General features: G+C 39.8%; 1 protein-coding gene across 3 annotated transcripts in view; it reads right to left on the reverse strand.

Moving 5' to 3' along the window:
- Positions 1-27002, reverse strand: part of LOC138701422 (PC-esterase domain-containing protein 1A-like) — a 166834-nt gene that overhangs the window by 102675 nt on the left and 37157 nt on the right. For all 3 annotated transcript variants that reach the window (XR_011332551.1, XM_069828290.1, XM_069828288.1), the window contains exons 5-6: positions 19742-19884; positions 5210-5360 (exon numbers count right to left, since the gene is read on the reverse strand). Coding sequence is in view for 2 of the 3 variants with exons in the window: in XM_069828290.1 (XP_069684391.1) it covers positions 5210-5360; positions 19742-19884 (294 nt within the window). In the remaining variant the exon portion in view is untranslated. The remainder of the gene's footprint in view (positions 1-5209; positions 5361-19741; positions 19885-27002) is intronic.

Genomic DNA, 27002 nt, shown 5'->3' on the forward strand with positions numbered 1-27002 from the left:
CATATAAGGGGCAGCATCGCTAATAAAGAATAACACATTATCGTACATAATACCCTTTGGCCACAGGATACCCATAGCTTCGTTGAACAGTTTAACTATAGTTTTGTTATTGCACTTTTCTAGAACATCACAATGTAAAAGAATTCGTTCAGAATATTGTTCACTTAACAAACCGATAACTACATTACCAACAAGTCTACCTTCTTTGTCGGGAGTCTCATCAATGGAAACCCAAATTGAACTATCTTTAATTTCATCTCTTATCTTCTGTATTGTCTCATCGTAGATGGATGGAGCATACGTCTTCCTAAGTGTTGACTCATCCGGGATTGTATGTTGAGTATATTTTTCAAGGAATTCCCTGAAGACCTTATTCTTTAGTTTGTAGAGAGGAATATCAGCAGAGATGAGAGAACGGCACAGGTCGATGTTAAACTCAGATCTTACATTCGATGTTGTTGGTTGTGTTAAAAACAATTGTCTCTGCTTGGAATTTAGTTGTTTGTTGGCCTGATGTTTACAAGTTGTAATGTGTTGTTGCACCAGGAACTTTTGTGTAGATGATACTGCACACTGACACAAATTACAAAATAATATTTTATTGTCAGTTGATAAACCATCTTCTTTAAATTCTGAAATGTAACTTGTTAGTTTTGATTTTAAATTGACTGAATGACGTACTTTTGGCATATTTACCGTCTTTATAGTATGATTTACAAAACTGAACCTATGTGTACTCTGACTGGCATTTAACTGTTGAGCTGCACAACTGAAGTCTGTTAAAAATTTTAAATTAAATTAATACAGTTTTGTAACTTACTTTCCCATTGTTGATAGGACTGCTAATTTTCAAATAACTCTGATGTTAAAGGGATTACTGAACATGTGTTTAAATCTCTATTGTTGAAATGTATTTTTAAAAGTTAATGGAATTTTGTTTTGTTTTATTGTTAAACCTAATATAATATGGACTGTTTTATATGAAATATGGAAAATATATGGAAATTAACGAAAATATGTACTAAACTCTAAAATATGGAAAAATATGGAAAATAAAAGTAGGATTTTTCAACCCTACACATTGTGAAACATAAAGATAATGCAAAATATAAATTATATTAGCTTTATAAGTAAATATGTATTTACATATAAATCCTTTCCCTGATAATATCCCATAAATTGGCAACAGCCATCTTATTTGCTGGAGCAGAGTAGAATAAACCACTTTGATATTTTTGTGATGTAAATAAATATCGATTCATGCTATTTAAAATTCTTCTTCAATGACAGACGGAAGTTCCTCATGGATCAGCTCAAATTTAATGAAAATAGCCGAGCAACCCTGTTTTGTATTGCTAGGGTAATCTGCTTTATATATACGATATCCAGACATAAAAAAAGTAAATATCTGGAGAAAGCTTTGTTTCATTGGCCATTAAAATACCAATAGGCCTATTACATGTGTCCATAAATAATTTTAACTCACAATACTTATTGTTCAACCCTCTGCAATTCCAAGTGCAAATCTTTATTGATTTATAATTTTTCATTTTAAATTTACTAGAGCAGGTATTACAGCAAATAGGAATTATAAAGAATGGACACTGAACGGATTTTCCTGGTCTCATTTTCTGCGTACATGCGCTCCATTAGTTGTAATTTCACTTTCCAACATTACAGGTCAGTGTATTCGAGCAACTGCAAACAGTGGAACAGCAATCCTGATTTGCTGGCAAGTTTGCTGAAAAGTATTTCTGCTTTCGACTGCTGGTACGATATCAGCGCCAACTGTAGGAAAAAAAGGCAGAACCTCATACTGATGCAGATAGAGCTGGTATGAAGGTCACTGAAATAAGGCTCTGCTACATCAAAGGTACCGACACACAGTATCTATACTTATAATTTCCTATACGCTGGGTACTACTTGTTGCAATGTGTTAATAAGTGGAATTACAATTATGAGAGTATATATTTTATCGACTAGCTTACTTATTAAACTGTTGTCATTATTTATTTCACCAGTTTAACACTATCAGCATAAGTGCAATCTCTACTATATGACTCTGATATTGTTTTGTCTTCAATATATTATTTTGAAACACAGGTTTTTGAGAATGTGTTAATTTTGTCCAATTAGATTGTACAAAATTCTGACTAACAGGCTCAACAACGTCCTGCATATTAGATTTCTGTCGATTCAGTTGAGATGCTTTTTGCAGTTGAGTGTGAGCAGGGTAGCCTCTAATTAGCTACATGCTGGCCCTTACAAATAACACATATGGGAGAAGAATTTGAATTTTTGTTGCATTTAGCAGTTGGATGGGTACCATCACATTTAACACAACGTGAAGTTTTGTGACAATAGTTCTTGCTATGACTAAATTCTTGACAATTCATACATAGTAATATATTATATTTTGGTCTGGGTGGTTCGATCTTAACTACAGCACCATACACGACATATCTCTATTGATTGTGATTTTGTGCTTGCGATTTTGATATCATATTTTCGATAAATTTTATTTAATTCATTAGCAGCTTTCTGTAGTATTATCTTATTTGATAATGAATTAATCAAAACACACAATCACTCACATAACCTCTAAAACAAGCAGAAGCTGGTTAAGGCATATGTACACCCACAAAGCGCAAAAAATGATGAAAAATTAGAATTTTCAAAATATAACTATTTTAATGGAGAATTTTCTCCCCTTTAATTTGATATAAGAATTTTCGATTTATGAATTATGGTTTTTCAGATAAGTCCCATTTTCCAAAATTTTGTGTAATCAGCCACGGTTACTTCTACGAAGATCACTTTAAAGTAATGCACAACATTTTTTTTAAATTTATTTTTTATTCTAAACCTTTACAATTTATGGAGATCATAGATACATCCTTCCCCCTTGTATTCAAATTTAATTTAAGTCGTTCCCGTGAATGGCGCCATGATGGCACTTCAAGTTGGCTGCTGTACTTGACATTCGTCAGAAGCAACGTGCTGTTATCGAGTTCCTATGCTGTGAGAACGAGACAGAGGGAAACATTCACAAGAGGTTGAAAAAAGGTGTATGGAGATGCAGCTGTCGATCATAGTACGGTTAATCGGTGGGCAAGCAAATTATCTTGTGAAAGGGGCCACGCCAATATTTGGGATACTCCTTGCAGTGGAAGACCCTGCACTGCACGAAGATCTGACAACATGCAATGCTTTAACAACATGGCTGTGGCTGACAAATGCATAACAGTGAAAGAATTGTCACTCCAAGTTGGAATAGAAGAAGCAATTGTGTGCAGAGTATTGAAACAGTTGGGGTGGGTTCCGAGGATGTTAACAGAAGTCCACAAAGAAACCAGAAAACAGTGTGCAGCAAACTTTTGGACCCGTCTGAGAATGATGGAGATGAATTTCTTGCAAAAATTGTGACAGGAGATGAAACATGGTTCCACGATTTTGGTTGGAGATAAAGAGGCAGACAATGGAGTGGCATCATGCAAATTCACCGAAGAAAAGAAATTCAAAACTGCGCTTTTGACAGGAAATGTTATGGCTACTATTCTTTTCGATTCAGGACTCTTGCTTGTGGACATTATGCCACACAGAACCACCATTAATTCTGATGCATATGTGACAACTCTCAAGAAATTTCAAGCTCGACTGAGTCGTGTTCGACCACATCGAGAGAAGTAGAATGTTCTGCTATTGCACAACAACGCATGTCAGTCACAAGACCACAGACCAGATCAGAAAACTTGGATGGACAACATTGAAACATCCGCTTTACAGTCCGAATCTGGCACCTTGCGATTACCATCTATTTGGTAAACTGAAGGAACGAGGTTTGAAGATGATGACTTCCTCGTGCACGCTACTGAAGAGTGGCTCAGACGTGTTGGTCCAGACTTTTATCGTGCAGGTATACAGGCCCTCATTCCAAGGTGGCGTAAGGCAGTTGAAAGATGCAAGGATTAGGTGGAAAAGTGACGTATTGTTCCTAAAGGATATATCTACATTCTATGAAAATAGCAAAGCTGTAGGATAAAAATGTAATTTTTAAGTAAATATTGTGGAATACTTTTGGAGTGACCCTCGTAGCTGTCAATCCCCTCGTCCAGCATTGCTTGTAAAATAAACTTCTTTCTAGTCCCAAAATAGATGCATAGATATCAAGGCATGATCATTTGATTGAAAACACGTTTTTACATAAGGAAGTCATTTATAATCTTTTACTTTTAGTCATAAAACTGTAAATTTGTATATCAGTGATGATGTACGTCATTTTAATAAGAGTCCAAAAGTAGAAATTAAAATTCTGAGGAGTATGGGCATAAACCCTGGGACAAACACCATCGCAGGATTTGTTGCATCAATGGACAATAAGGACAAAAATTCCAAAAAAAACATTCAACACCTGAAGTTAAAATAAGGAGGTATTTGAGAGGCAGAAAGAAGCTGAAACTGGACTGACATAAAGCTGCTTAAGGGTTGACATATGATGATGGAGTCTTCTAGACTCTGAAAGTTTGTGGCTCATTTCCTGCAAATAGTAATTTTAGAATATTTAATTATTTTAAACATGATATCTCACCCAAAATATGGTGATACCAAAAAGATATTGGTGTCATTTTGAAGCTTGAAATGTCCCCTAGTGCCTGACAATGAGTAAAATAACATTAATATAGTATTATCTATGGGTTTCCTACATGATTTAAGCAACATAAAATATTAGCATGTTACATATATGGTAATATTTAATGTAAATGAAAATAAAAAAAGCTATATGTCAGGCACTAAAGAATAGTTTTAGCTATAAAACAGTGAAGAAACTGTGGCTCTATCTTAAAAACTGCATAAGCTATCATGTTTCAAATTGTATGTCAAAATTTAGAACAAAATAATTTTTAAAAACAATTTAGACATAATTTCAAGAGATCTGTTCACTTCATCCTCTTTCTGGTACCATTCTCAATTGTATAAAAATTTTACAGAGCAAAATTATGCAAAACAAAATTTTTTGTATGTAAAGGTGTACATATACCTTAATAAGTAAACATTAAACAAATGACAGCAGATAGAACTTTGTCATTCCAACTAATAGGTTTTTTTCTATGGCAGATTAACATCACTGCCACTACCACCATTGCTTATGCCATCACAATCACCATCACCATAAACAGAACAAGTATAGTTTTATATCATTCTACCAACCTGCTTAATCAATAAAGCACCATGACAAGAAGCTGACACTGGCGGTGTTGTTGTCCATATTACAAGTGTTTCTGGTGGCAAGCTGGACTTGAAACTCCTCATTAACTTCATCATGTTGTCTTTATATTCAGTAACTCCATTTGGTCCCCATCTGTAAAATAAGAGAAAAAACGGTATTGGTGACTGTTAAATTTAAGCGCAAATGATATCTTGTCTATTGAGACTTGCAGTATATTTATTATCTTTCTTCTCAAAGTTAAACAGTGATATAAATTTCTTTTTTACATTTTCCCTTGCAACCTTGCACATCTAATTAAATTTAACAGATAATATTGTCATTATACCTTTTTCAATGTATACTTACTTACAAATGGTTTTTAGAGAACCTTGTGGTTCATTGCTGCCTTCACATAAGCCCGCCATCGGTCTCTATTATGAGCAAGATTAATACAGTCCCACCTCCCTCAAATCTATTTTAACATTATCCTCTCATCTACATTTCGGTCCCCCCAAAGGTCTTCTTCCCTCAGGTCTCCCAACTGACACTCTATACACATTTCTGGATTCATCCACATGTGCTACATGCCCTGCCCATCTCAACTGTGGTCACGCCAAAGAATGTCCCATTTCGAGGGTTATGTTGGGGTTTTGTAACAAGCTGTTTTTTACGGTGATGGATTGTTAGCCCTTCACCCAACTCCCAAGCTGGAGGACCACCCTTTCAATGTATACATTCTAATTTGTATAAACAGCAAAAATTAATGACACAACCTTACTAACTGCCTAACACCATGTAATTGCGATATATCAGTTCTCACACAATGGATAACATTCCTACATGTACATAACAATATTTCGTATTACTTCCTTCAATGTCTTGCCAACAAACTACAAAGCAGAGAAGTAGTCAATCTTCAAAGACAAATTAAGATAATATATATAAAGTCAGCAAAATTGAAATGGTCGAAACTAAAAGAGGTTCAGTCCAAATATAACACTCTAAAGATTATTCTACATTTTAAAGTATAAAACTGGCTTGCATCAAAAAGTAGAGAAAAAAACTGCAAGGCCCTTCCTTGTACATTTCCAGAACAAAAAATTGACAATGTCTATAAGTTAAAACAATTCACTAAATAGTACAGCTGGCACTAGAATTGCATTATAAGTAGGGCGCGGATGTTGATGACCTAAAACTCTACTTAAAATGATCATTAAAATGCCCTTAAACTAATGGGAAAATGACATAAAATTAAAAGAAAATGACATTCAAATATTATTTACCGTACTCACACCACAACTTCTTAAAAATCAGTCACCTTGTTTCAATGACTGCCATGCAAATCTCGGAGAGAGGAGTCAACTTCCTGGAATTTGACTAAGATAAAGGAAAAGAACATGCAACAATATGAAGGTTTTAAGGGAAAACTATAGAGTTTAATGAGGGTTTACAATGTGTTTCAATCCGGGGTGGTTCATGTCAGTGTCTTCATTCTGTTTCCTCATCTTTCCGCGCTTCTCTTTTGTTACCAGATCTTCCAGATGAGGGAATGTGAATGACAAAACAAAATGTGGGCGCAGAGTGCATTCTTGCAATCTTTGTGTTAAAATTACTGTCCACTACAGCAGACATCCCTTCTGAACCATGTTGAGGACACAATGTCCTGTCCAGGACACGGTGAAAGTTTCCTCCCTTCCAAACATAAATTCTAAAGACACCCTCATACCGACAAAAGAACAGTAATGGTCAAAACCCTCACTTAAACTAAGCTGTTGTCAAACATTTTATATTACTTCTGTTGTGTGAAGTGAAGCCTTCAGTGAAATGACGGATGGACTTTAGAGTCTGTTCCAAACTACAAAACTCAAACTTCACTGTTATTCACTTATTCAGTAGGTAATTACTACTGACCTATTTGGTTAGAAAATGATTTAACAGACTATCGGTAAAGAAGAAAGTAAAATGTATTCCAAATCATCTAAAAGTTCTTCAAAGTATTAAAAATTACCAATAAATGCCGAAAAAAAATATATAAAAATGACCTATTAGTTCAAAAACGTCAAAAAAAGGATTATACACGTATATTAATAGGCATCATCCTCATGTGAAAAAATAAGAAGATGACTTTTCATCAACATCCGCTCCCTAATTATAAGTAATGCATATATTTTAACTTTCCATCTTTCGTCAAACACAAAGCCCAGAAAAGTGATTTGTGCCAACAGTTTTGTCTCCTCTGAATAAATCCTTCTCACTTTAATTATAGGCATAGCCAGAAGCAACAATGCAACTGAAATTTTCTGAACGAGCCATCTGAAACAGAAAAACAGGATCACTCTTATGTGTCTTAGGGTAGAGGTGAACAACTCGAGCCCTTTGTGCAAGAGCATTCTTTGCTGCAAACGAGCAATATGCGAGAGCAGAACATCTCAATGGTTAACATCGGCAATCCTTTGATACTGAAGCTTACACCATTCACAGCATGTTTATTACTCCTGTATTTGTTTATATTCCTTCTCCCACATCTTGCTGTGACAAAGATGAAACTCAAGCTGTGTGTTCAAAATGTTTTGACTACATGGGTGCGAACGATAACATATAGAACTCCTCATCTCTTATCGTCAATATAAGTATCACTCCAAAGATTGAATCCCATTGTTAGCAGAAGAGGGGACAATACTAAGTGATATGCTACTGGAGCTAAATGACAACTGTGAGCAGTATGGGATGAAGATAAATGCAAACAAGACGAAGACCATGGTTGTCGGAAGAAAAATAAAGATGGTAAACGTGCCAATTCTAAATGAGGCAGTACAGCAAGTGGACAGTTTCAAATACTTGGGGTGTACTATAAGCAGTAACATGAACTGCTGACAGGAAGTCAAAAGGAGAATAGCAATGGCAAAGGAAGCTTTTAATAGAAAAAGGAGCATCTGCGGATCTCTGGAAAAAGAACTAAGGAAGAGACTAGTGAAGGTTTTGTGTGGAGTGTGGCACTGTATGAGGCAGAAACATGAACATTACGATGAAATGAAGAGAAACAACTAGAAGCATTTAAAATGTGGATATGGAGAAGAATGAAGTGTGTGAAATGGACAGACATAATAAGAAATGAAGCTGTGTTGGAATGAGTGGGTGAAGAATGCTGAAACTGATCAGGAAGAGGAAAAGAAATTGGTTGGGTCAGTGGCTGAGAAGAAACTGCCTACTGAATGATGCACTGGAAAGAATAGTGAATGGGCAAAAAGTTTGGGGCAGAAGAAGATATCAGATTATGTAATCATATGTGGAGACTAAGAGGATGGCAGAAAATAGGAAAGATTGGAGAATGCCTGATTTGCAGTGAAAGACCTGCCCTTGGGCAGAAAACTATGAATGAATGATTGAATTTCTGCACATGGCTTGCTTGCAATGCTCTTTTTTCTGCTCATGAGTACACACACTGCTTCCTGAAAGTTCTCAACACAACATCCAGCAAAAGTCTGCCATCATGGAGTAACTACAAAATCGTCGATATCTTTGTAAAACCTTTCCCCTTGCTTGTGTCACTGACTTTAGAGACTGTGTAGAAAAAATCTAAGTGACAATATAGAAAATGTAGCTTCAGTGACATGCAACTTTGCATCACTTTTGAAGAGTTCAGAAGTTTTTCCATGCCTTCTACATAATCAGATTTACTTGTGTCCAAGAAATTATTAGTTCCACACAAAACTCACCCAAAATGCTTCCTCTTCATGATTTAGAGTTTCTATAAATGCATTTCCTTGAAAGATTTCTCGTGTTTTTGATTCTGTGACAATTCCTTCTTTTAATTTTGCTGACGAAATTTTTGGAAATTTCTCAAACAAATACTTGAAGCCCCTTGAATTTGTCTTTCCCATGACTTTAGTAACTCTAATGTAGCTCAATTCAATACGGAGTAGAGGGAAAAGTATCTTGTCCGTATTCACAAAGGCACATTTTTAACACTGAGTTTTCATGCTTCAGACACCTCCCTTGTTATTAATCTCGTTTCACATAATGTAAGTTACTGCAATCTGTAGCAAGCTATCCCAGAAATATAGGACACAGCAGAACTTCGTAAAGCTTTCCTGCATGCCCATCAGCACACCAATACTTTTCAAAACTCCATAAATACTTCATTAGTGAAGGTTACATTGTACAGAATCTAAAAGTAAATTCATATTGTCATAAGTTTCCTTCAGAAGAACAGATTGGCCAATCATAATAGAGGCTTTTATATTCTCATTGTGAAGCAGTACAGCTTTTAAACTTCGCTGTGAGGAGTTGATGAAAAGTCTTCAATCTGTGACATTATATTCCTATTTTAAATCTTTGAAGAGGTCTTTAACATCATAGGACCATCAACGATGAAAAACTCCTTCAGTGTTTGCTTTCTTTCCTGACAGATTCTTTAACAGTTTTTACAGATTATTTTTTTCTTTGGTATAGAGGTAAGCAATTCTCTTTCTGCAAATCTGGCTTTCAGGTATGGCTCCCCATGAAGCAGACTTGAATAATTTCAAGGGAAAAATTGTTCTGGGGCCAGGTATCGATCCTAGGACCTTTTGCTTAATGCACAAATGCTCTACCAACTGAGTTATCCAGCAACTACTCCCGAAACCATCTCAATTCCTTTCTATACACACAACTCAAGTGGGCTGACAAGGTGACAGAAACCCAACTTCGAGTGCACACAAACTCTGTGTGACTTCAATTGTGGCTTTCTGTTAACGCACCTACTGTGACGTATATATTATGCATGTCTGGCTTTCAAGTATGGCTCCCTGTGAAGCAGACTTGAATAATTTCAAGGGAAAAATTGTTCCGGGGTCGGGTATCAATCCCGGGACCTTTCGCTTAGTGCACGAATGCTCTATCTACTGGGTTACCCAAAACAGTCTCAATTTTTCCATTTCTATCCACACAACTGAAGTGGGCTGACAAGACGCCAGAAACTCAACTTTGAGTGCACACAAACTCTGTGTGACTTCAATTGTGGCTTTCTGTTAACGTACCTACAGTGACGTATATATAGAGTGAATAAAAGACTGGAACCATATAAATATCTTCCATATGCTTGATTTTCGATTACTATTAATGTTACCAGTATTTCGGGGGTTTAGAGTCATAACGACGTATCTACAAAATTCATGTTTTGAGATAAATGCAAAAGAAGTTTTGCAACAACTGAAACACTATCACTGTTATCGCCTATGTTATTGTGTACGACATATGTGATAACTCATTGTTATTAGAGTATGTTTACATTCGCTCAACAATTTTTTTGTGTTTAAGCTAAGTGTTACATAAGAAAAAAAAGGACTGTGTTGTAGATACGTTGTTTTGACTTTAAATAAACTGTCCTTTTAGCAAGTTACACTTGATTTTAATATTAATGGCAATAGAAACAATGCACTGAAGTATTTATATATTATTGTTAATTACATCTAATTATTGTGAAACAAACAGTTTTATAAGTCTTTCTTCTAATATTGATTAACAAGGTGCTGGATAATATGCCAAAATGCTTAAAATACTAAACTGATGGCAATAGACCATAATTTACCATAACAAAGTGCAATGACTTTTACACAAACCTGTATTACTGAAACAATAGTAAAAAATTGTTATACTTAAGAAGGAATAGTCCTCAGTGATAATAATAATAATAATAATAATAATAATAATATAATTCGTAGCGCTACAGCACTTTAAGGGTCCAGACCAACCAGCCAGCTGCTGGCCTCAAGCACAGATGCTTAAGCAGAGGTGGAATCTAACTAGAATAGAGGTATCGTGTGATTAGCACGATGATCCCCCTACTAGCCGTTATAGCTGGCTTTCTCAACTGGATTTCTCTACTTATCATAGCTCTCCAAGTGTATCACAATGCTGATTATCATCATCATTATCACCATCATTAACTTTCGCTTCTTTCCCGTCTGTAACATCATTTATTAATTACTTATAGCATTGTGATGATACTGGTCAGGAATAATCCTCATATTGCGTAGATCCAGAAGATCTTTCAGTTTTTGTTTCTGAATAGGAGCTGGAGAGAAAACAAAGGCTGAAGTGTGAAAGAAACTCGCATTCTTGTTTTAGTTCTGCGGATTAGTATTCTTCTAAACTCAGATTCTTGAGAAGTCCTGTTGCTGTATTTAAAATAAGTGTGTTCTAAGTCTTCTTTCCTGTACTGAAACCAGGACATCTTGAGCCAATTGACATTATTTACATCACTGAAAACTTTTTTTGTCCTTTCTCATGTGGCGCCTCAGTTCTGAACAATTCGGTACATGCTGAATTTCAATTATATGGTATTTTTTGTTTGTCATTCTGACAATAGTGAATCATCCCGATGTGAAATAATTTTGTTCTTTTCTCTTCTGAGACATGATCAGAGTCGTACTCTATTTGTGGCCTGACTCAAAGGACATATCATTGATTAAAGGGATGTCAAGATGCCCAACAGCATGCAGAAACATAACAGACATATTTACATTTCTGGTTTGTCCACAGCATGTGTTGAAAAAGGAATTGCAATCCTTACCATCTACATTTTTTGTAGGAAATTAAAAAGACATCAAGCAACTTCTGCAGATCCACGTTTGGCATTTCTTTCACTCCACATAGCATGCGACTTCTCTACAGACGTTGTATAGTATACAGTTAAGTTGTATACAGCCAATCTTTGCCCATAAAATAATGCTTTAGCATCTGTTTTGGGACAGTAGCAGACAGTCTCCAGATCAAATTTAGCTAAATGGATTTTCCAGTTGCAGCTTCCGCCTCAATGTTGTCTTTTCTAGCCCTCGCTAAACATTTCTGTTCATTATGAGCATCCTGATCTTGACGGTGAATTTCGCTGTCTGTGGCATTCATATGAGAAAATCTGTAGCATGTATCGCACAAATCATTTTAGGCAAATGGAGGGGCAAGTTAAATTCTATGTTGTGAATATATTTCGATAAAAAATTATTCCTTTCAGTAGTTATGCCATCATTTTCACATTTTTCAACGTACAGTTTGAACATTTTCCTATGATTTAACTAATGAGGCAAGTACTCTTTCTCTGAATATTTTCAGGCATAATGTGATATTATTTTTGGAAAATCATTAATATGAAATGTAATTCCTTCCATTACAACATCTGACTTAGCCAAGCTGGTTTGTGCTGTCCTCTTTGATCTCTTGAAATTATATAATGTTCATTCCTTTTATACATAGAGCATTTCATGTATGAACGATTCAGGCAAATCGAGCGTTGCAAGAAACTATGCCTGACAAACTTACCATTTTTCACCATCTATCTTTGGTTAAAAGCTGATCATCTGTGTCATTTAAATTCCAAAATTCTTCATGAATTGGTAGCCATTCAACCTGAGTAAATTTGAAATTGCATTTCCTTATACATTTTGAGCAATCTTTCGGTTTAACGACCTTCCAGCAAGTGATTTGCCTTTGGTATATATTCTGAACTTTCAGATTATGGAATAGGCCTATGGCCGTAATTTTCTGAATGTGCATAAAGGGATAATTTTGATTTGAAGTATGTACGTAGTGACTAATTTTTAAGTAAAATGGCTTATAAGCAATCATAACGCACTAGACATCTGTTGATTCTATCAAAATTCTAAAATTGAATATTAACGACGAGTAATGAAACAACATTACCGGTATATAATCTTACCATTACACGCTTCAGTATTGATCCTTAATGTTTAAAAGGCATTGCGGAAATTAACAATCTGAATTCTCTTCAGTAACACATTTTTAATTTTTCAGGAGATCAAGAATTTTTATTCCTCTAAAAAACACATCGATTGCTCACCACAAATTCATTGAACAATATTTTTGCATGACTGAAAGTACCGATAATATGTATAAATGTTATGTTTTATTTAACGACGCTCGCAACTGCAGAGGTTATATCAGCGTCGCCGGATGTGCCGGAATTTTGTCCCCCAGGAGTTCTTTTACATGCCAGTAAATCTACTGACATGAGCCTGTCGCATTTAAGCACAGTTAAATGCCATCGACCTGGCCCGGGATCGAACCCGCAACCTTGGGCATAGAAGGCCAGCGCTATACCAACTCGATAACCAGGTCGACAATATGTATAATTGGAGTGCACTAGGGATAACAATAATTTTTAAAATCCTTTATTTCAAGGATTACGCCAGCAGTGAGTGAATATAAGGATGCAGATACTCCGTACTATGATTTTGTATCTGAAAATAAGTGAAACGCATTTAGAGACAAAACAACGGATCTACACATACGCTGTTCTGACATTCAACACCATAGCGTAATATATGGAGCCAAATTAACGTATAAGGTGATACGTTGTTCTGACATTAAATAATCACGTGCATTTGTAGATACGCAGCACACTATCTCCGTAATGGTTAAAGATAGACGTTCCGTTGTTTTGTCATTAAATAGATTGGTTCCCCAAGTCAGTAATGATGTAGATATGTCAAAATGGCCAATTTTGTAGATACGCTGTTATGACTCTAAACCCCCGATTTGTAAGACCAAATGCTCTACCAGTCACACATTCGATTCTAGCCCTCAGCAATCTCAAAAGCCGCCATTTTAAATGCAACTTTGAAATCTTAAATGGAAAGGGGGTCATGTAGGTACTCAAAATCATGTGACATTTTCTGAGAAAAAACCATGGTGCAATTCGTTTTAAGGTATCTCTAATCGTTTTCAAGTTATTTAAAGATAACCGTCAAAATGACACAAAATTAGTTACTGCATCTACAGATATTTTGTAACATGGTACAGTACTAAGTAGGCTTTGGAAAAGGTGTTTTTATGCAATTCTGGTAATTAACTTTTCCTGCTTTACTATTTGGTTAACCTGTGACAGTTTCATGCATTGTTGTGATTATTTGAAGCTTTCCTATAACAAATTTCTTGATTTTCGTGATGACATTATCGACAGAGGAGAGAATTGATATCATTCTTCATTCTGATAGGTTAAGCCACAGAAATGTTGCAGGAGACTGGACGAACAGTTCCCTGGACATTGGAATGGTCGACGTGGACCAGTAGAATGGCCAGCCAGGACTCCAGATTTAACACCCCTTGATTTTTTCTTTTGGGGTTACATAAAGTGCTTGGAAGGATGAAGAGAAAATTGAGAATGTGGAACATTTAAAGAACCACATCATTAAAGTCTGTGCTAAAGTCACCCAGGAATGCTACAAAATGTTATATCCAATTCTCAATTTTCTCTTCATATATCAAGCTCTTTATATAAATCTGTAGACCTGGCCGGCCATTCTACTGGTCCATGTCGATCAATCCAATGGCCAGGGAACTGTTCGTTCAGTCTGCTGCAACATTTCTGTGGCTTAATCTATCAGAATGAAGAATGATATCAATTCTTTCCTCTTTCGATAATTCCATCACAATAATCAAGAAATTCGTTATAGAAAAGCTTCAAATAATCACAACAATGCATGAAACTGTCACAGGTTAACCAAATAGTAAAGCAGGAAAAGTTAATTACCAGAATTGCATAAAAACACCTTTTTCAAAGCCTCCTTAGCACTGTACCATGTTAGAAAATATCTGTAGATCCAGTAACTAATTTTGTGTCATTTTGACAGTTATCTTTAAATAACTTGAAAACGATTAGAGATACCTTAAAACAAATTGCACCATTGTTTTTCTCAGAAAATTTCACATGATTTTGAGTACCTACATGACCCCCTGAGGACTAGATTGCTGAGAGCTAGAATCGAATGTGTTACTGGTAGAGCATTTGGTCTTACAAATACTGGTAATACTAATAGTAATTGAAAATCAAGCATATGGAAGATATTTATGTGGTTCCAGACTTTTGATTCACCCTCTATTATGCAAATCTGGCTTTCAGATATGGCTCCCAGTGAAGCAGACTTCAATAATTTCTAGGGAAAAATTGTTTCAGGGCTGGGTATTGAATGCCAGATTTGCATAATATATACGTCACTGTAGGTACGTTAACAGAAAGCCACAATTGAAGTCACACAGAGTTCGTGTGCACTGAAAATTGGGTTTCTGGTGCCTTGTCAGCCCAAATTGAGATGGTTTCGGGTGTAGTTACAGGGTAACTCAGTCAGTAGAGCATTTGTGCGCTAAGCGAAAGATTCCGGGATTGATACCTGGCCCTGGAACAATTTTTCCCTTGAAATTATTCAAGTCTGTTTCACAGGGAGCCACACGTGAAAGCCAGATTTGCACAATATATATGTCACTGTAGGTATGTTAACAGAAAACCGCAACTGAAGTCACACAGAGTTTGTGTGCACTCCAAGTTGGGTTTCTGGCACCTTGTTAGCCCACTTGAGTTGTGTGGATAGAAAGGGAAAAACTGAGACGGTTTTGAGTGTAGTTCCTGGGTAACTCAGTTGGTAGAGCGTTTTTGCGCTAAGCAAAAGGTCCTGGGATCGATACTTGGTCCCGGAACAATTTTTCCCTTGAAATTATTCAATTCTCTTTCTGTTTAGAAACAGATACCGTCATTTCCAATAAGTATGGTCCTGGAACACAACTATGGTCCATTCAAATTTTGTACTCCATAACATAGTATCTCGTTTATCTGTATTTTTGCTGTACTGTACTTTGAAGTCAAGTCACTGCAGCTATCTACTAATGGTCTATGTTACTTCTACAATGTTCTTTGAATGGTTGTATCGTGGACCATAGTTGTGTTCCAGGATCATAGTTATGGGAAAAGATGGTACCTAATGAGCTTGTTCAATTTCTTTTGATTGAATGTTTGTGGTACTGAAGTCTTTTGGTATATATACTCATTACCAAAAGAGTCATAACTTTCGACTGATGCTGCTGGGTCTAAAAATAACAATCCTGTCTCTGGTGGTTTAGGAACATGTAAAGTTTCACAATGGGGAACCAATCTTTTGGCTGAATCTAGATTGGGATACACAACCTGGTGCTTCGTATTTTTTCATCTAGGCCTAAAACCATCAGCAATATGCATGCTTACCCGAGACAAGTACGTGAACTTAAGAAGCATTCATAACAACATTTTAGTAAGAGAGTTTTAAGCCTTGAAAAAGAAAATATATTATATCCCAATTTTATACTAACTTCTTGCAAAAATTATACATAAACCATGGGTCATCTCGAAAATTGTACACGATACAGGAAAACTAATAGCAGATTTGAACTCAGTGAGTCGATTTACGTAAAATTCACCTATTAGTATTCCTGATGATTTCTGCTTGTAGATCAGCACTGTTATTATACTATGGTTAACTTTTAACACACAGAGACAAGTTCTATTACCTTTGTTTAGTCTATCATCTCACTTATCTATGTCTCTACTGATGCAGACAGGAGAAATGCTGCTATTTATTCTAATGTCTCTGAAGAGTGCTAGTCTGCCATATGATATTATTATTCTGTCAGTTCTTAAGGCAATACTTTATAGGTATAAATATTTTTTTTTTTTAAACAACCTTGATGTGGTCTCTGTGTTTCTGTGTAATTCTATAAATATGCACTGTTTTTAGAAACTCTGTGTACATAAGAATTTGGCTGAATTGAATTACATATTAAAAACAAGGCACATACTTTTACATGCTTGCACAAGTTGTAGTTCGATTTCCTGTAACTTTCTTTCCTGAACTTCGACATCCAGCTTTCATAGTAAATGTTATTCATTCATTATCATTATTATTATTATTATTATTATTATTATTATTATTATTTATTATTATTCATCAGTACCAGTTGCAGAAGACACAGCCCTGCAGTATATATTGACTACACCCCAACTCTGGCTACTAGCAACAGGCATCTATAATGAACACTGATCAAAATACTACTCATTTCTCGTGAAAAACAACAACTGAATAGACTACAATGGACTATACTGGACTTTATGTTGTCAGCAAACAGCTGGATACATTAAGAAGATTGATTTATTATTATTATTATTATTGTGGTACCATGTTGAAAGACTGAGCGCGCGTCAGGCAGAAGGGAGGGCGCGCGGGAAGGAAGGAGGCGCAGGAGACGAGGCGAGCTCCATGGAGCGCTGGGCGTGGCGCAGAGGGGAGACGACGAGATGCTGGGCCGCAGCAGAGAGGGAGAAGAAAAGCACCTGCGACTGAGCAGCGAAAGCCGGAGAAGTCTCCAGAAGCGCAATCCTCTGACGTTTGTAGAAACTTCGGGAAACAGTAAATTCTGGAAAGTGTGATTTAGTAATAAATAGAAGGGCAAGTGAGCCGCACAGTCAGTTTAGCTTGGACAGCCCGTCAGTTTTGTGAAGCAGCAGCGAACGGGCAAGGAACCCAGTCTTCGAGACCGTGGTTCGACGCGAGTGAACTTGAGTAGCTGTGGCAGCGTCCAGGCGGAAGCAACGCGTCCGGGAGTCATTGGTTCGACGCGAGTGAACTTGAGTAACTGTAGCAGTATCCAGGCAGAAGCAACGCGTCCGGGAGTCTTTGGTTTGATGTGAGTGAACTTGAGTAACTGTGGCAGCATCCAGGCAGAAGCAACGCATCCGAGAGTCATTGGTTCGACGCGTGTGAACTTGAGTAACTGTAGCAGTATCCAGGCGGAAGCAACGCATCCGGGAGTCTTTGGTTCGACGTGAGTGAACTTGAGTAACTGTAGCAGCATCCAGGCGGAAGCAATGCATCCGGGAGTCTTGGGTTCGGCGTGCAGTGAACTTTATCTGAAAGTCTTGAATTCGAAGTGCACCGTGGACTTGAGTGAGTGAGCTAGAAGAGCTAGCCAAGGCAAACAAACTGAGAACTGACAGTTTTGTTGTACATAGTGTTTGTGAACATTAGTTGAGATTAGGAGTACATTGTTGTTCTTCTCAATAATCCACGTGAATTGTCATTGTCGTCTGTGGAGTGAATAACGAATACTGTGTTGCTGTGTTAAGTGGAATGCCCATTATTGACAGGAGTGTTTAAACCCAGAAATAAAAAGGGCATTATTGTTGTGAATAAAAGTAACATTATTGTTGAATTAAAAGTCACATTATTATTATTATTATTATTATTATTATTATTATTATTATTATTATTAATTAATTAATTTATTTATTTAATATGTTTGCTTCATGCACGTCAATAATTGCAAGTATCAATTTTACATAAAAGTAAATAATCTGAAGTTATTATCAAAATGTAAAATGTATGCATATAATTGAAAATAACAAAATGCAAAATTGAATTCATTCTATGCTCATAATACCCCTGCAGTGGCTGAGTGGTCAGACCTTCAGCCTGTCACATAGGCAGTCCGAGTTCGAGTCCCGGTCCGACATTGTGGCAGACAAGGTAGCAGTTGGGTTTTTATCCAAGTTCTCCCATTTCCTATATTAGGCATCTACATCATTCCGTCAAAATTTCTCCATTCAGTCATCATTCCATAGCATTCACGAAACGCTGACTGGCAATGCATGGGGAGAGATGGCTTAAGGATGAGGGAGGGTGCCTGCTCGAAACCTGGGTACTTAGTGAACTTAGTGTAGCCAGCCAGTGTGAGTTTGGGAATTTGCCTTGCTCGAGGGTTAGCACAATAGATCACAGTGTCCCCTTACAAAGTTCCATTCCAATTCCATGCTCATAATGGCCTGCAAGACAGCAAGAAGACTAAAATGGAAATGGGGAGGACATGTAGCCAGGCTACTCGTCGACAGATGGGCATATGCCACTACAGTCTGGGACCCAAGAAGGGGAAGAAGAGGAAGGGGAACACCAAGGAGGAGATGGGCACAGGACTTCGTGAACGTGATAGGAACGCAGTGGACGCGTATTGTGAGAAACAAAGAAAAGTGGAAAGAATAATCTTAGATTTAGAATAAGTAACAGCAGAACACAAAACCGTGAAGTGAAATAAAGTGAAGTGAAGTGAAGTGAAGTGAAGTGAAGTGAAGTGAGGAGAAGTGAAGTGACTCAACTTTGAGGAAGGCCCACAGGGACTAGCTCACCCCGTGAGCAAAAGCAGAGTTGCCCTACCGATGGTAGGAGGCCCTTGCCTGCTAAGGATGTAATGGGCTTTTCTAATTCTAATTCTAATATATAAAAGGTTTCCTTGAAACTGTTAAACATAAATATTCAAAACTTAATTAGTAAGCTACTCTGAATGTACATCGAAAGTTTCATTATAATTAGCTCAATATAGAAGCAAAATTTGAAAGACAATTTGATGTCACCCTAATGTGTGCCAATACATTAGGTTCAAGAAATCATGTTAATGAATGCAAATATTCACAGGAAAGAAACTCTATTCTCGCATTTATTGGTGTAATGGCTCTGCATGAATCAGTAATGCTACACTCACATGTCTATTAAGATTTGGGCACCCATTCTTCCATCATAATACTTCTATACTTCATAATGAAAAAGTAATTAGTCTGTATTCCAAATAATGAGAAAAGAAAAAGTGAATGACCTGAAACTAAGATAAAAAAAAGAGAGAGCACGAGAGAGAGAAATGAAGTGTTGGAACATTCTATTAAAAAACAATATATTAATACTTTCAAATACCTGGTAATATCCCACAGACAAGAGTTCATAATAATAATATCTGGAGCTCTTCTCCTCTTTTCCCTCACATCAGACATTACATTTTCAATATTACTGTTGTAGCATCTTGTAATGAAGAAAAATTCCATAAGCATGTCTCCTTCCTATAATGTTAACATAAAATACATTTTATTTTAGTAGGTTATTTTACGATACTTTAACAACATCTCAGGTTATTTAGCGTCTGAATGAGATGAAGGTGATAATGCCGGTGAAATAAGTCCGGGGTCCAGCACAGAAAGTTACCTAGCATTTGCTCATATTGGGTTGAGGGAAAATCCCGGAAAAAACCTCAAACAGGTAACTTGCCGGGCCACCTGGTTTTGCAGCCAGACACGCTAACCGTTACTCCATAGGCGTAGACTAAAATACAAAAGATATTTTGATAAATAAAAAATAAATTATATATATTTTATATTTAATTGGAAGTGTTGGTTAGTAGTATTTATTTCATATTTATAAACCTTATTTTACATGGAGTATATTACAGTTATAATTTAAAATAATCATAACAAATTAAAACTAATAGAGATGACAACAAATGTACTGTATATTTGTAGACATATAACAAACACACATATATATATGTTACTGTTAAAACCCGAAATCCGTCAAAACCAGTTTCAACTAGTAAAAATTAGCTTAAGCAAATGTAGGTATATAGAAAGCAAGTTTTCGTAAGATATAGAATCAGTGAGAGGTTAGGTTTGGTTTGTTTAGGTTTTAGTTTGGTAAAATCCTAAATAAACCAAAAACCTAAACAAACCAAACCTAACCTGTCATTGAGTCTAGATCTTACGAAAACTCGCTCCTATCTATCTGCAATTTGAAAACTAGTTTTACTAGTTGAAATTGCTTTGATGGATTTCGGGTTTTAACGATAACATATACATTAATTAAATTAAAGCTTTGTTTCAGTTCTGCGATTTCGATTCTTCAGTCTTAAAATTCTATTCGAAAAACAGAGAGAATTTAACATGAATATATACATATTGCATTTATAGATTACATTAAGACATTTGATAGAGTTAACAGAGAAAAATTACTTACAATTCTACATAATGAAATTCTATTCGAAAAACAAAGAGAATTTAACATGGATATACATATCGCATTTATAGATTACATTAAGGCATTTGATAGAGTTAACAGAGAAAAATTACTTACAATTCTACATAATGATGGAGTACTGAAACAAATTACTAACAGAGTAAATAACTTAATATCTGATAAAGTAAATAAAAATCACTCAGTCTGAAAACCAATTAACTGAGAAGTTCGACAAGGTTGCGGACTATCTATCCCCTTTGTTATTCATTATATATATATATATATATATATATATATATATATTGTGACAGCGACGTGAGATTCGAACTCACGACCAGCGTCCCGCAAGAGAGAAGATCGTGCGGAGCACTTTGGGACGGCGCGTGGCGAGAGAGTGGAGAGGGAGTTTGCGCGCGCATCTTCTGCTTGCCTAGAGAGGCCGAGAAATCCGTCGAAGTGGAAGACTCGCGAATTCGAACTTTCGAGGCTACGTCGCTGTGGTTATAAATTACGGTCGCGAAGGAACGACAGCAGTTTTCAGTTATTCAGTCAGTGAGTAAGCCAGAGCAAGCAAGCCAGACTTGTGTGCCGGAGTTCGACTCGAGTGTGCGTCCGCATCTGCGTCAGCATCCGAAGGCCTGAGTTCGAGTGCAGTGGACCGCAGTTGGAGGGACCTGAGTTCGAGTACAGTGAACTGTCTCTGAAGGTCTGTGGTTCGAGATACTGTGAACTCGAGTGACTGAGATAGAAGAACTGTGAACTGAGAACTGATAGTTCTGATTTGTAAATAGTGCTTTGTAAATATTAGTTAAGATTAACAGTTCATTGTTGTTCGTACTAGTCCAAGTAAATTGTCATTGTCGTCGGTGGAGTGCTATAACGAATACTGTGTTGAGTGAAAATCCAATTGTTGACGAGAGCGGTTAAGGTGAATTGTAGAAAGCAATTATTGTTGTGACGAATAAATTACATTGTTGTTACTAATAAAATTCACATTGGTGTCAGAATCGGGATATTATCGACAATGGAGAACCTACAGCAGATCCTGCAAGCCATCGCAGAAATGAAAGCAGAAAGGAACATGCACATTAGTGAAGTAAAAGATAACATGAACGACATGAACAAGCACATCAGTGAGGTTAAGAACGACATAAGTGATGTGAAAACGGAGATGAAAAGCGACATAAGTGATGTGAAAACGGAGATGAAAAGTGACATAAGTGATGTGAAAACAGAGATGAAAAGTGACATAAGTGAAGTGAAAGGCGACATAAGCGGAGTGAAAGGCGACATAAGCGGAGTGAAAAATGACGTCACTACGCAAATTGAAAGCGTTTCGGCCCACGTAGATGGAATTGTCGCCATCGTAAAAGACGAACTTAAGGCCGATTTGGATAAACTAAACCAGAATTTTACAACTATAAACGAGACAGTAGCCGAGTTGAGAGAGGATGTAGACCATTTCGACGGCAAAATCCGCGATCTCGAGCGTCGTCAAGAGCAGACGAGTGAGGTGATGGACAAACACGCTGAGGAAAACAAGCACATACTCGCGTTAATGGACCAACACGCTGTAGCAAACAAACACATCCTCGCGTTGGTGGATCGCCAGGCTAGAGAACAGAAACAGATAATTGCCGAGGAAGTTCAACGGGCCGTGGAAAGATCGACGACAGAATTGAGGACCTCATGTAGTGGCCATGTGGAACCATCGCCCTCAGCCAGACATTGCAACGTCAAGACGCCGAAGTTCGATGGTACGACGTCTTGGGCGATATTCCATCGCCAGTTCGAGGCCATCGCAGAGCACAATGGGTGGACGCCAGCAGAGAAAACCACTCAGCTGCTGGCCGCGCTTCAGGAACAGGCGTCGGAGATTCTTCACAGCGTTCCAAAAGATGGGACAGCCGCTGAGATAATGGCGGCCCTGGAGGGACGTTATGGTGACCATCAACTTGCGGCAGCATTCAGGACCCAACTAAAAACGAGGGTCCAACAGTCAGGCGAGTCCCTACAAGAATTTGCGATGGCAGTGGAACAACTGGCCCATAAGGCGCTCAGGGGCCTACCTAATGACTTCATCGCTGGAGAGGCGGCCTACACCTTCGGCAGCGGAGTTCGAGAACCGGAAATAAAGCAACAGCTACTCTTGGCAGAGCATCGCACCATCAATGCAGCTCTGGCGGTGGCCCTCAGGATGGAGGCAGCCAAGTTGACGGCGAACGTCTCGGCATCGCACCGGATTAGGAGCGTCGCGGCGGCCGACGTCGAGGAACGTCAACCGAAATCACCCGAGCGACGAAGACGAGGAGTGCCCACCTGCTGGTCCTGCGGCGAGCCTGGACACCTGAGGAGGGACTGTGACCGATCTGGTCACAAACAGGAAAACTAAAAGGGGCCGATGCGATGAGGGGCACGTCGGCGCCGTCATCACTATCCCCTCGGCTGATCTTGAAGACGGTTAACAGAAGATGCGACGATGGGCTGATTGCTGACGGATGGATAAGAGGCCGCCCATGCAGAGTACTGGTAGACACCGGTGGCGACGCTCACTATCGCCAGACCGGAAGTCGTGCGTGGACTACCTGGGAGGACGCCGCTGCGCCGGTATGAGCTACGTACTGCCTCGGGCGAGAGCCTGCCCATCCAGAAAGAGGTTTTCCTGGATCTGACATTGGGAAAGAGGAGACTGGAGATGTGGGTGTTCGTCGCCAACATCAGTGAAGACGTCATCCTGGGACTCGACGCCATGCGGATCTTCGATGCAACGGTGGACGTCCGGCGCCATATCCTCCGTTTTGGTCAGGATGAAGTGTTCCTGAGGGACGTCGAAGCCCAACCCATGGCCAGCAGACTCACCTTGGACAATCAAGTGACAATCCCGGCAGGCTGCGAGATGGTGGTGACGGCAAGACTGGATGGACAACCTAAGAGAAACCTGCTCCTCGATTCGCAAACAACTCCGATAGATGGGGTTTATGTGGCCAGATCCCTACTCCCGAATCAGAAGGTGGTACCGGTGAGGGTCCTGAATGTCACCAATTGGGACAAGGAGGTGCCTAGTGGAACTGTACTAGGTAACGTCGAGCCGGTTGTGTCTGTGACGTCGCTGGCAGATAACGAGGAGTGTCACCGACCACGTCCAGATCTAGACCCATCACTGAAAGAGCTGGCTCGAGAATTGGCGGAGAATTTAAGCAAAGGAGAAAGAAGACAAGTCCACGATCTACTGACAGAATTTCAAGACGTGTTCAGTCTGTCTGAAAACGACTACGGGAGAACAGAGAAAGTTCAGCACCGCATTGACACCAGAAATGCTCGCCCAATCAGACAACCTCCTCGACGAGTCCCTCTAGCTAAACAGAGGGAGATTGACAGCCAACTGGAGGGCATGAAAGCAAGAGGGGTCATCGAGGAATCCGACAGCCCTTGGTCATCACCTGTAGTGCTGGTGAAGAAGAAGAATGGGGACCTGCGTTTCTGCGTGGACTACAGAACACTGAATGACGTCACCAGGAAAGACTGCTTTCCCCTCCCACGAATTGACGACACCTTGGACACCCTGGCCGGAGCAGAGTGGTTCTCGAAGTTGGATCTCAAGTCAGGATACTGGCAGGTGGCGCTACATCCTGAAGACAAGGAGAAAACAGCATTCTCTACAGGACAGGGACTATGGCAGTTCACCGTTATGCCGTTCGGTCTCTGCAACGCCCCGGCTACATTCCAGAGACTAATGGAGTCCGTAATGAGAGGCCTGACATACGACACCTGTTTGCTGTACCTTGATGACGTCATCGTGGTGGGCAAGACTTTCGGCGAACAGCTGTTGAACCTGAGGAAAGTGTTCGAGAGACTGCGACAAGCCAGACTGAAGTTGAACCCAAAGAAATGTCATCTATTCCAGAAGAAGGTCAGCTACCTGGGGCACGTAGTAGGGACCAACAGAGTGGCCACGGACCCGGAGAAGCTACAAGCCGTCAGAGGATGGCAGAGACCGAGGGACAAGCAGGAGCTGCGCCGCTTTCTCGGCCTCTGCACTTATTACAGAAGATTCGTAGCTGGGTACGCCAACATCGCTAAGCCTCTAACCCAGCTGACCGAGGAGAAAAGACAATTCCAGTGGACGGACGAGGCGGAGTCATCCTTCCAGTCACTGAAAGAGGCACTCTGCACTGCTCCTGTACTGGGATATCCCATCTCTGGAAGGAAGTTCACGCTCGACACGGACGCTAGCAACGTAGGCATCAGCGGAGTACTCTCTCAGGAACAGGACGGGCAAGAGAGGGTGATTGCCTACTTCAGCCGAACACTATCCATGGCTGAGAGAAACTACTGTGTGACGCGTAGAGAACTTTTTGCCATTGTGGAAGCCCTGAAGCACTTCCACAAATATTTGTATGGCCAGGAATTCCATCTGAGGACAGACCATTCTGCACTCACCTGGCTATTGGGCTTCAAGAATCTGGAGGGGCAGACCGCCCGTTGGGTTCAACGACTGCAGGAGTACAACTTCACCTCCGAACACCGCCAAGGGAATAAACGCTGATGCCTTATCACGACGTCCGTGCCCGGACACTGCAAACACTGCCTGAAAGTAGAAGAGCGGGATAGGGCCCACGCAGTCCGAGCAATTGCCGCCCAGCCGAGCCCAGGATGGGATAACGCCGCCATAAGGAGGGAGCAGCTGGAGGACCCAAACATTGGACAGCTACTGCGTGATGTGGAGTCCGGCCAGAGACCAGTATGGGCCGATATCGCCAACCGTAGCACCACTTACAAGAGCTACTGGGCCCAGTGGGAATCCTTCACTGTCAAGGACGGTATCCTGAAGAGGATTTGGGAGTCAGCCGATGGAAGGACCCGCATAGAACAACTTGTCCTGCCCAGGAGCAAGGTGAAGGAAGTGCTGGAGGAGACTCATGCTGGAGTGACTGGAGGCCACCTGGGAGCCAACAAGACGCTGGAAAAGTTAAGACAGAGGTTCTATTGGTTGCATCAGAGAGCCGACACGGAACAATGGTGCCGAAGATGCGACACCTGTGCAGCCAGTCGCGGACCAAGGACACGCAGCAGGGGAGCCATGCAACAGTACAACGTGGGAGCTCCCTTTGAGAGGAACGCCATCGACGTTGCTGGACCGTTCCCGGTCACGGATCGCGGGAACCGCTACCTGCTAGTCGCCATGGATTACTTCACAAAATGGCCAGAGGTGTACGCAATTCCCAACCAAGAGGCTTCGACGGTGGCCGATGCGCTGCTTGATAACTTCATCTGCCGATTCGGGGTGCCCCGGGAATTGCATAGCGATCAGGGGCGCAACTTCGAATCCAACTTGGGATGCCAGAGTTCCACTGTTCCTCTTGGCCTACAGAGCTTCGGTCCACGATACAACAGGGATGACACCGGCAAACATGGTCTTCGGGAGAGAGCTGCGCCTGCCCTGTGATCTGCTGTTTGGCACGCCACCCAGCGCCGACCAGCCAGCGACTGACTATGTGGCAGAACTCACCGAGATGTTGAATGGAGTTCACCACCTGGCCAGAGAGCACCTCAAGATGGCCAGTGACAGGATGAAGGTGCGCTACGACAGATTAGCCAACTCTGCAGGATTCCAGGAGGGCGACCTGGTGTGGCTGTATCGACCTACCAGGACCAAAGGGAAATCACCAAAGCTGCAGCGTGCCTGGGATGGACCATACCGCGTGGTGACCCGGATCAACAACGTGGTGTACCGCATCCAGCGACAACCTCGAGGGAAGATGATGGTGGTGCATCTGGACCGATTAGCAGCCTACCAAGGGACTGCCCGGGACGAGCAGCCCTAAGGAGGGAGCAATGTGACAGCGACGTGAGATTCGAACTCACGACCAGCGTCCCGCAAGAGAGAAGATCGTGCGGAGCACTTTGGGACGGCGCGTGGCGAGAGAGTGGAGAGGGAGTTTGCGCGCGCATCTTCTGCTTGCCTAGAGAGGCCGAGAAATCCGTCGAAGTGGAAGACTCGCGAATTCGAACTTTCGAGGCTACGTCGCTGTGGTTATAAATTACGGTCGCGAAGGAACGACAGCAGTTTTCAGTTATTCAGTCAGTGAGTAAGCCAGAGCAAGCAAGCCAGACTTGTGTGCCGGAGTTCGACTCGAGTGTGCGTCCGCATCTGCGTCAGCATCCGAAGGCC

Source organism: Periplaneta americana, chromosome 6 (genome assembly GCF_040183065.1).
Source record: "Periplaneta americana isolate PAMFEO1 chromosome 6, P.americana_PAMFEO1_priV1, whole genome shotgun sequence".
Classification (NCBI taxonomy): domain Eukaryota; kingdom Metazoa; phylum Arthropoda; class Insecta; order Blattodea; family Blattidae; genus Periplaneta; species Periplaneta americana.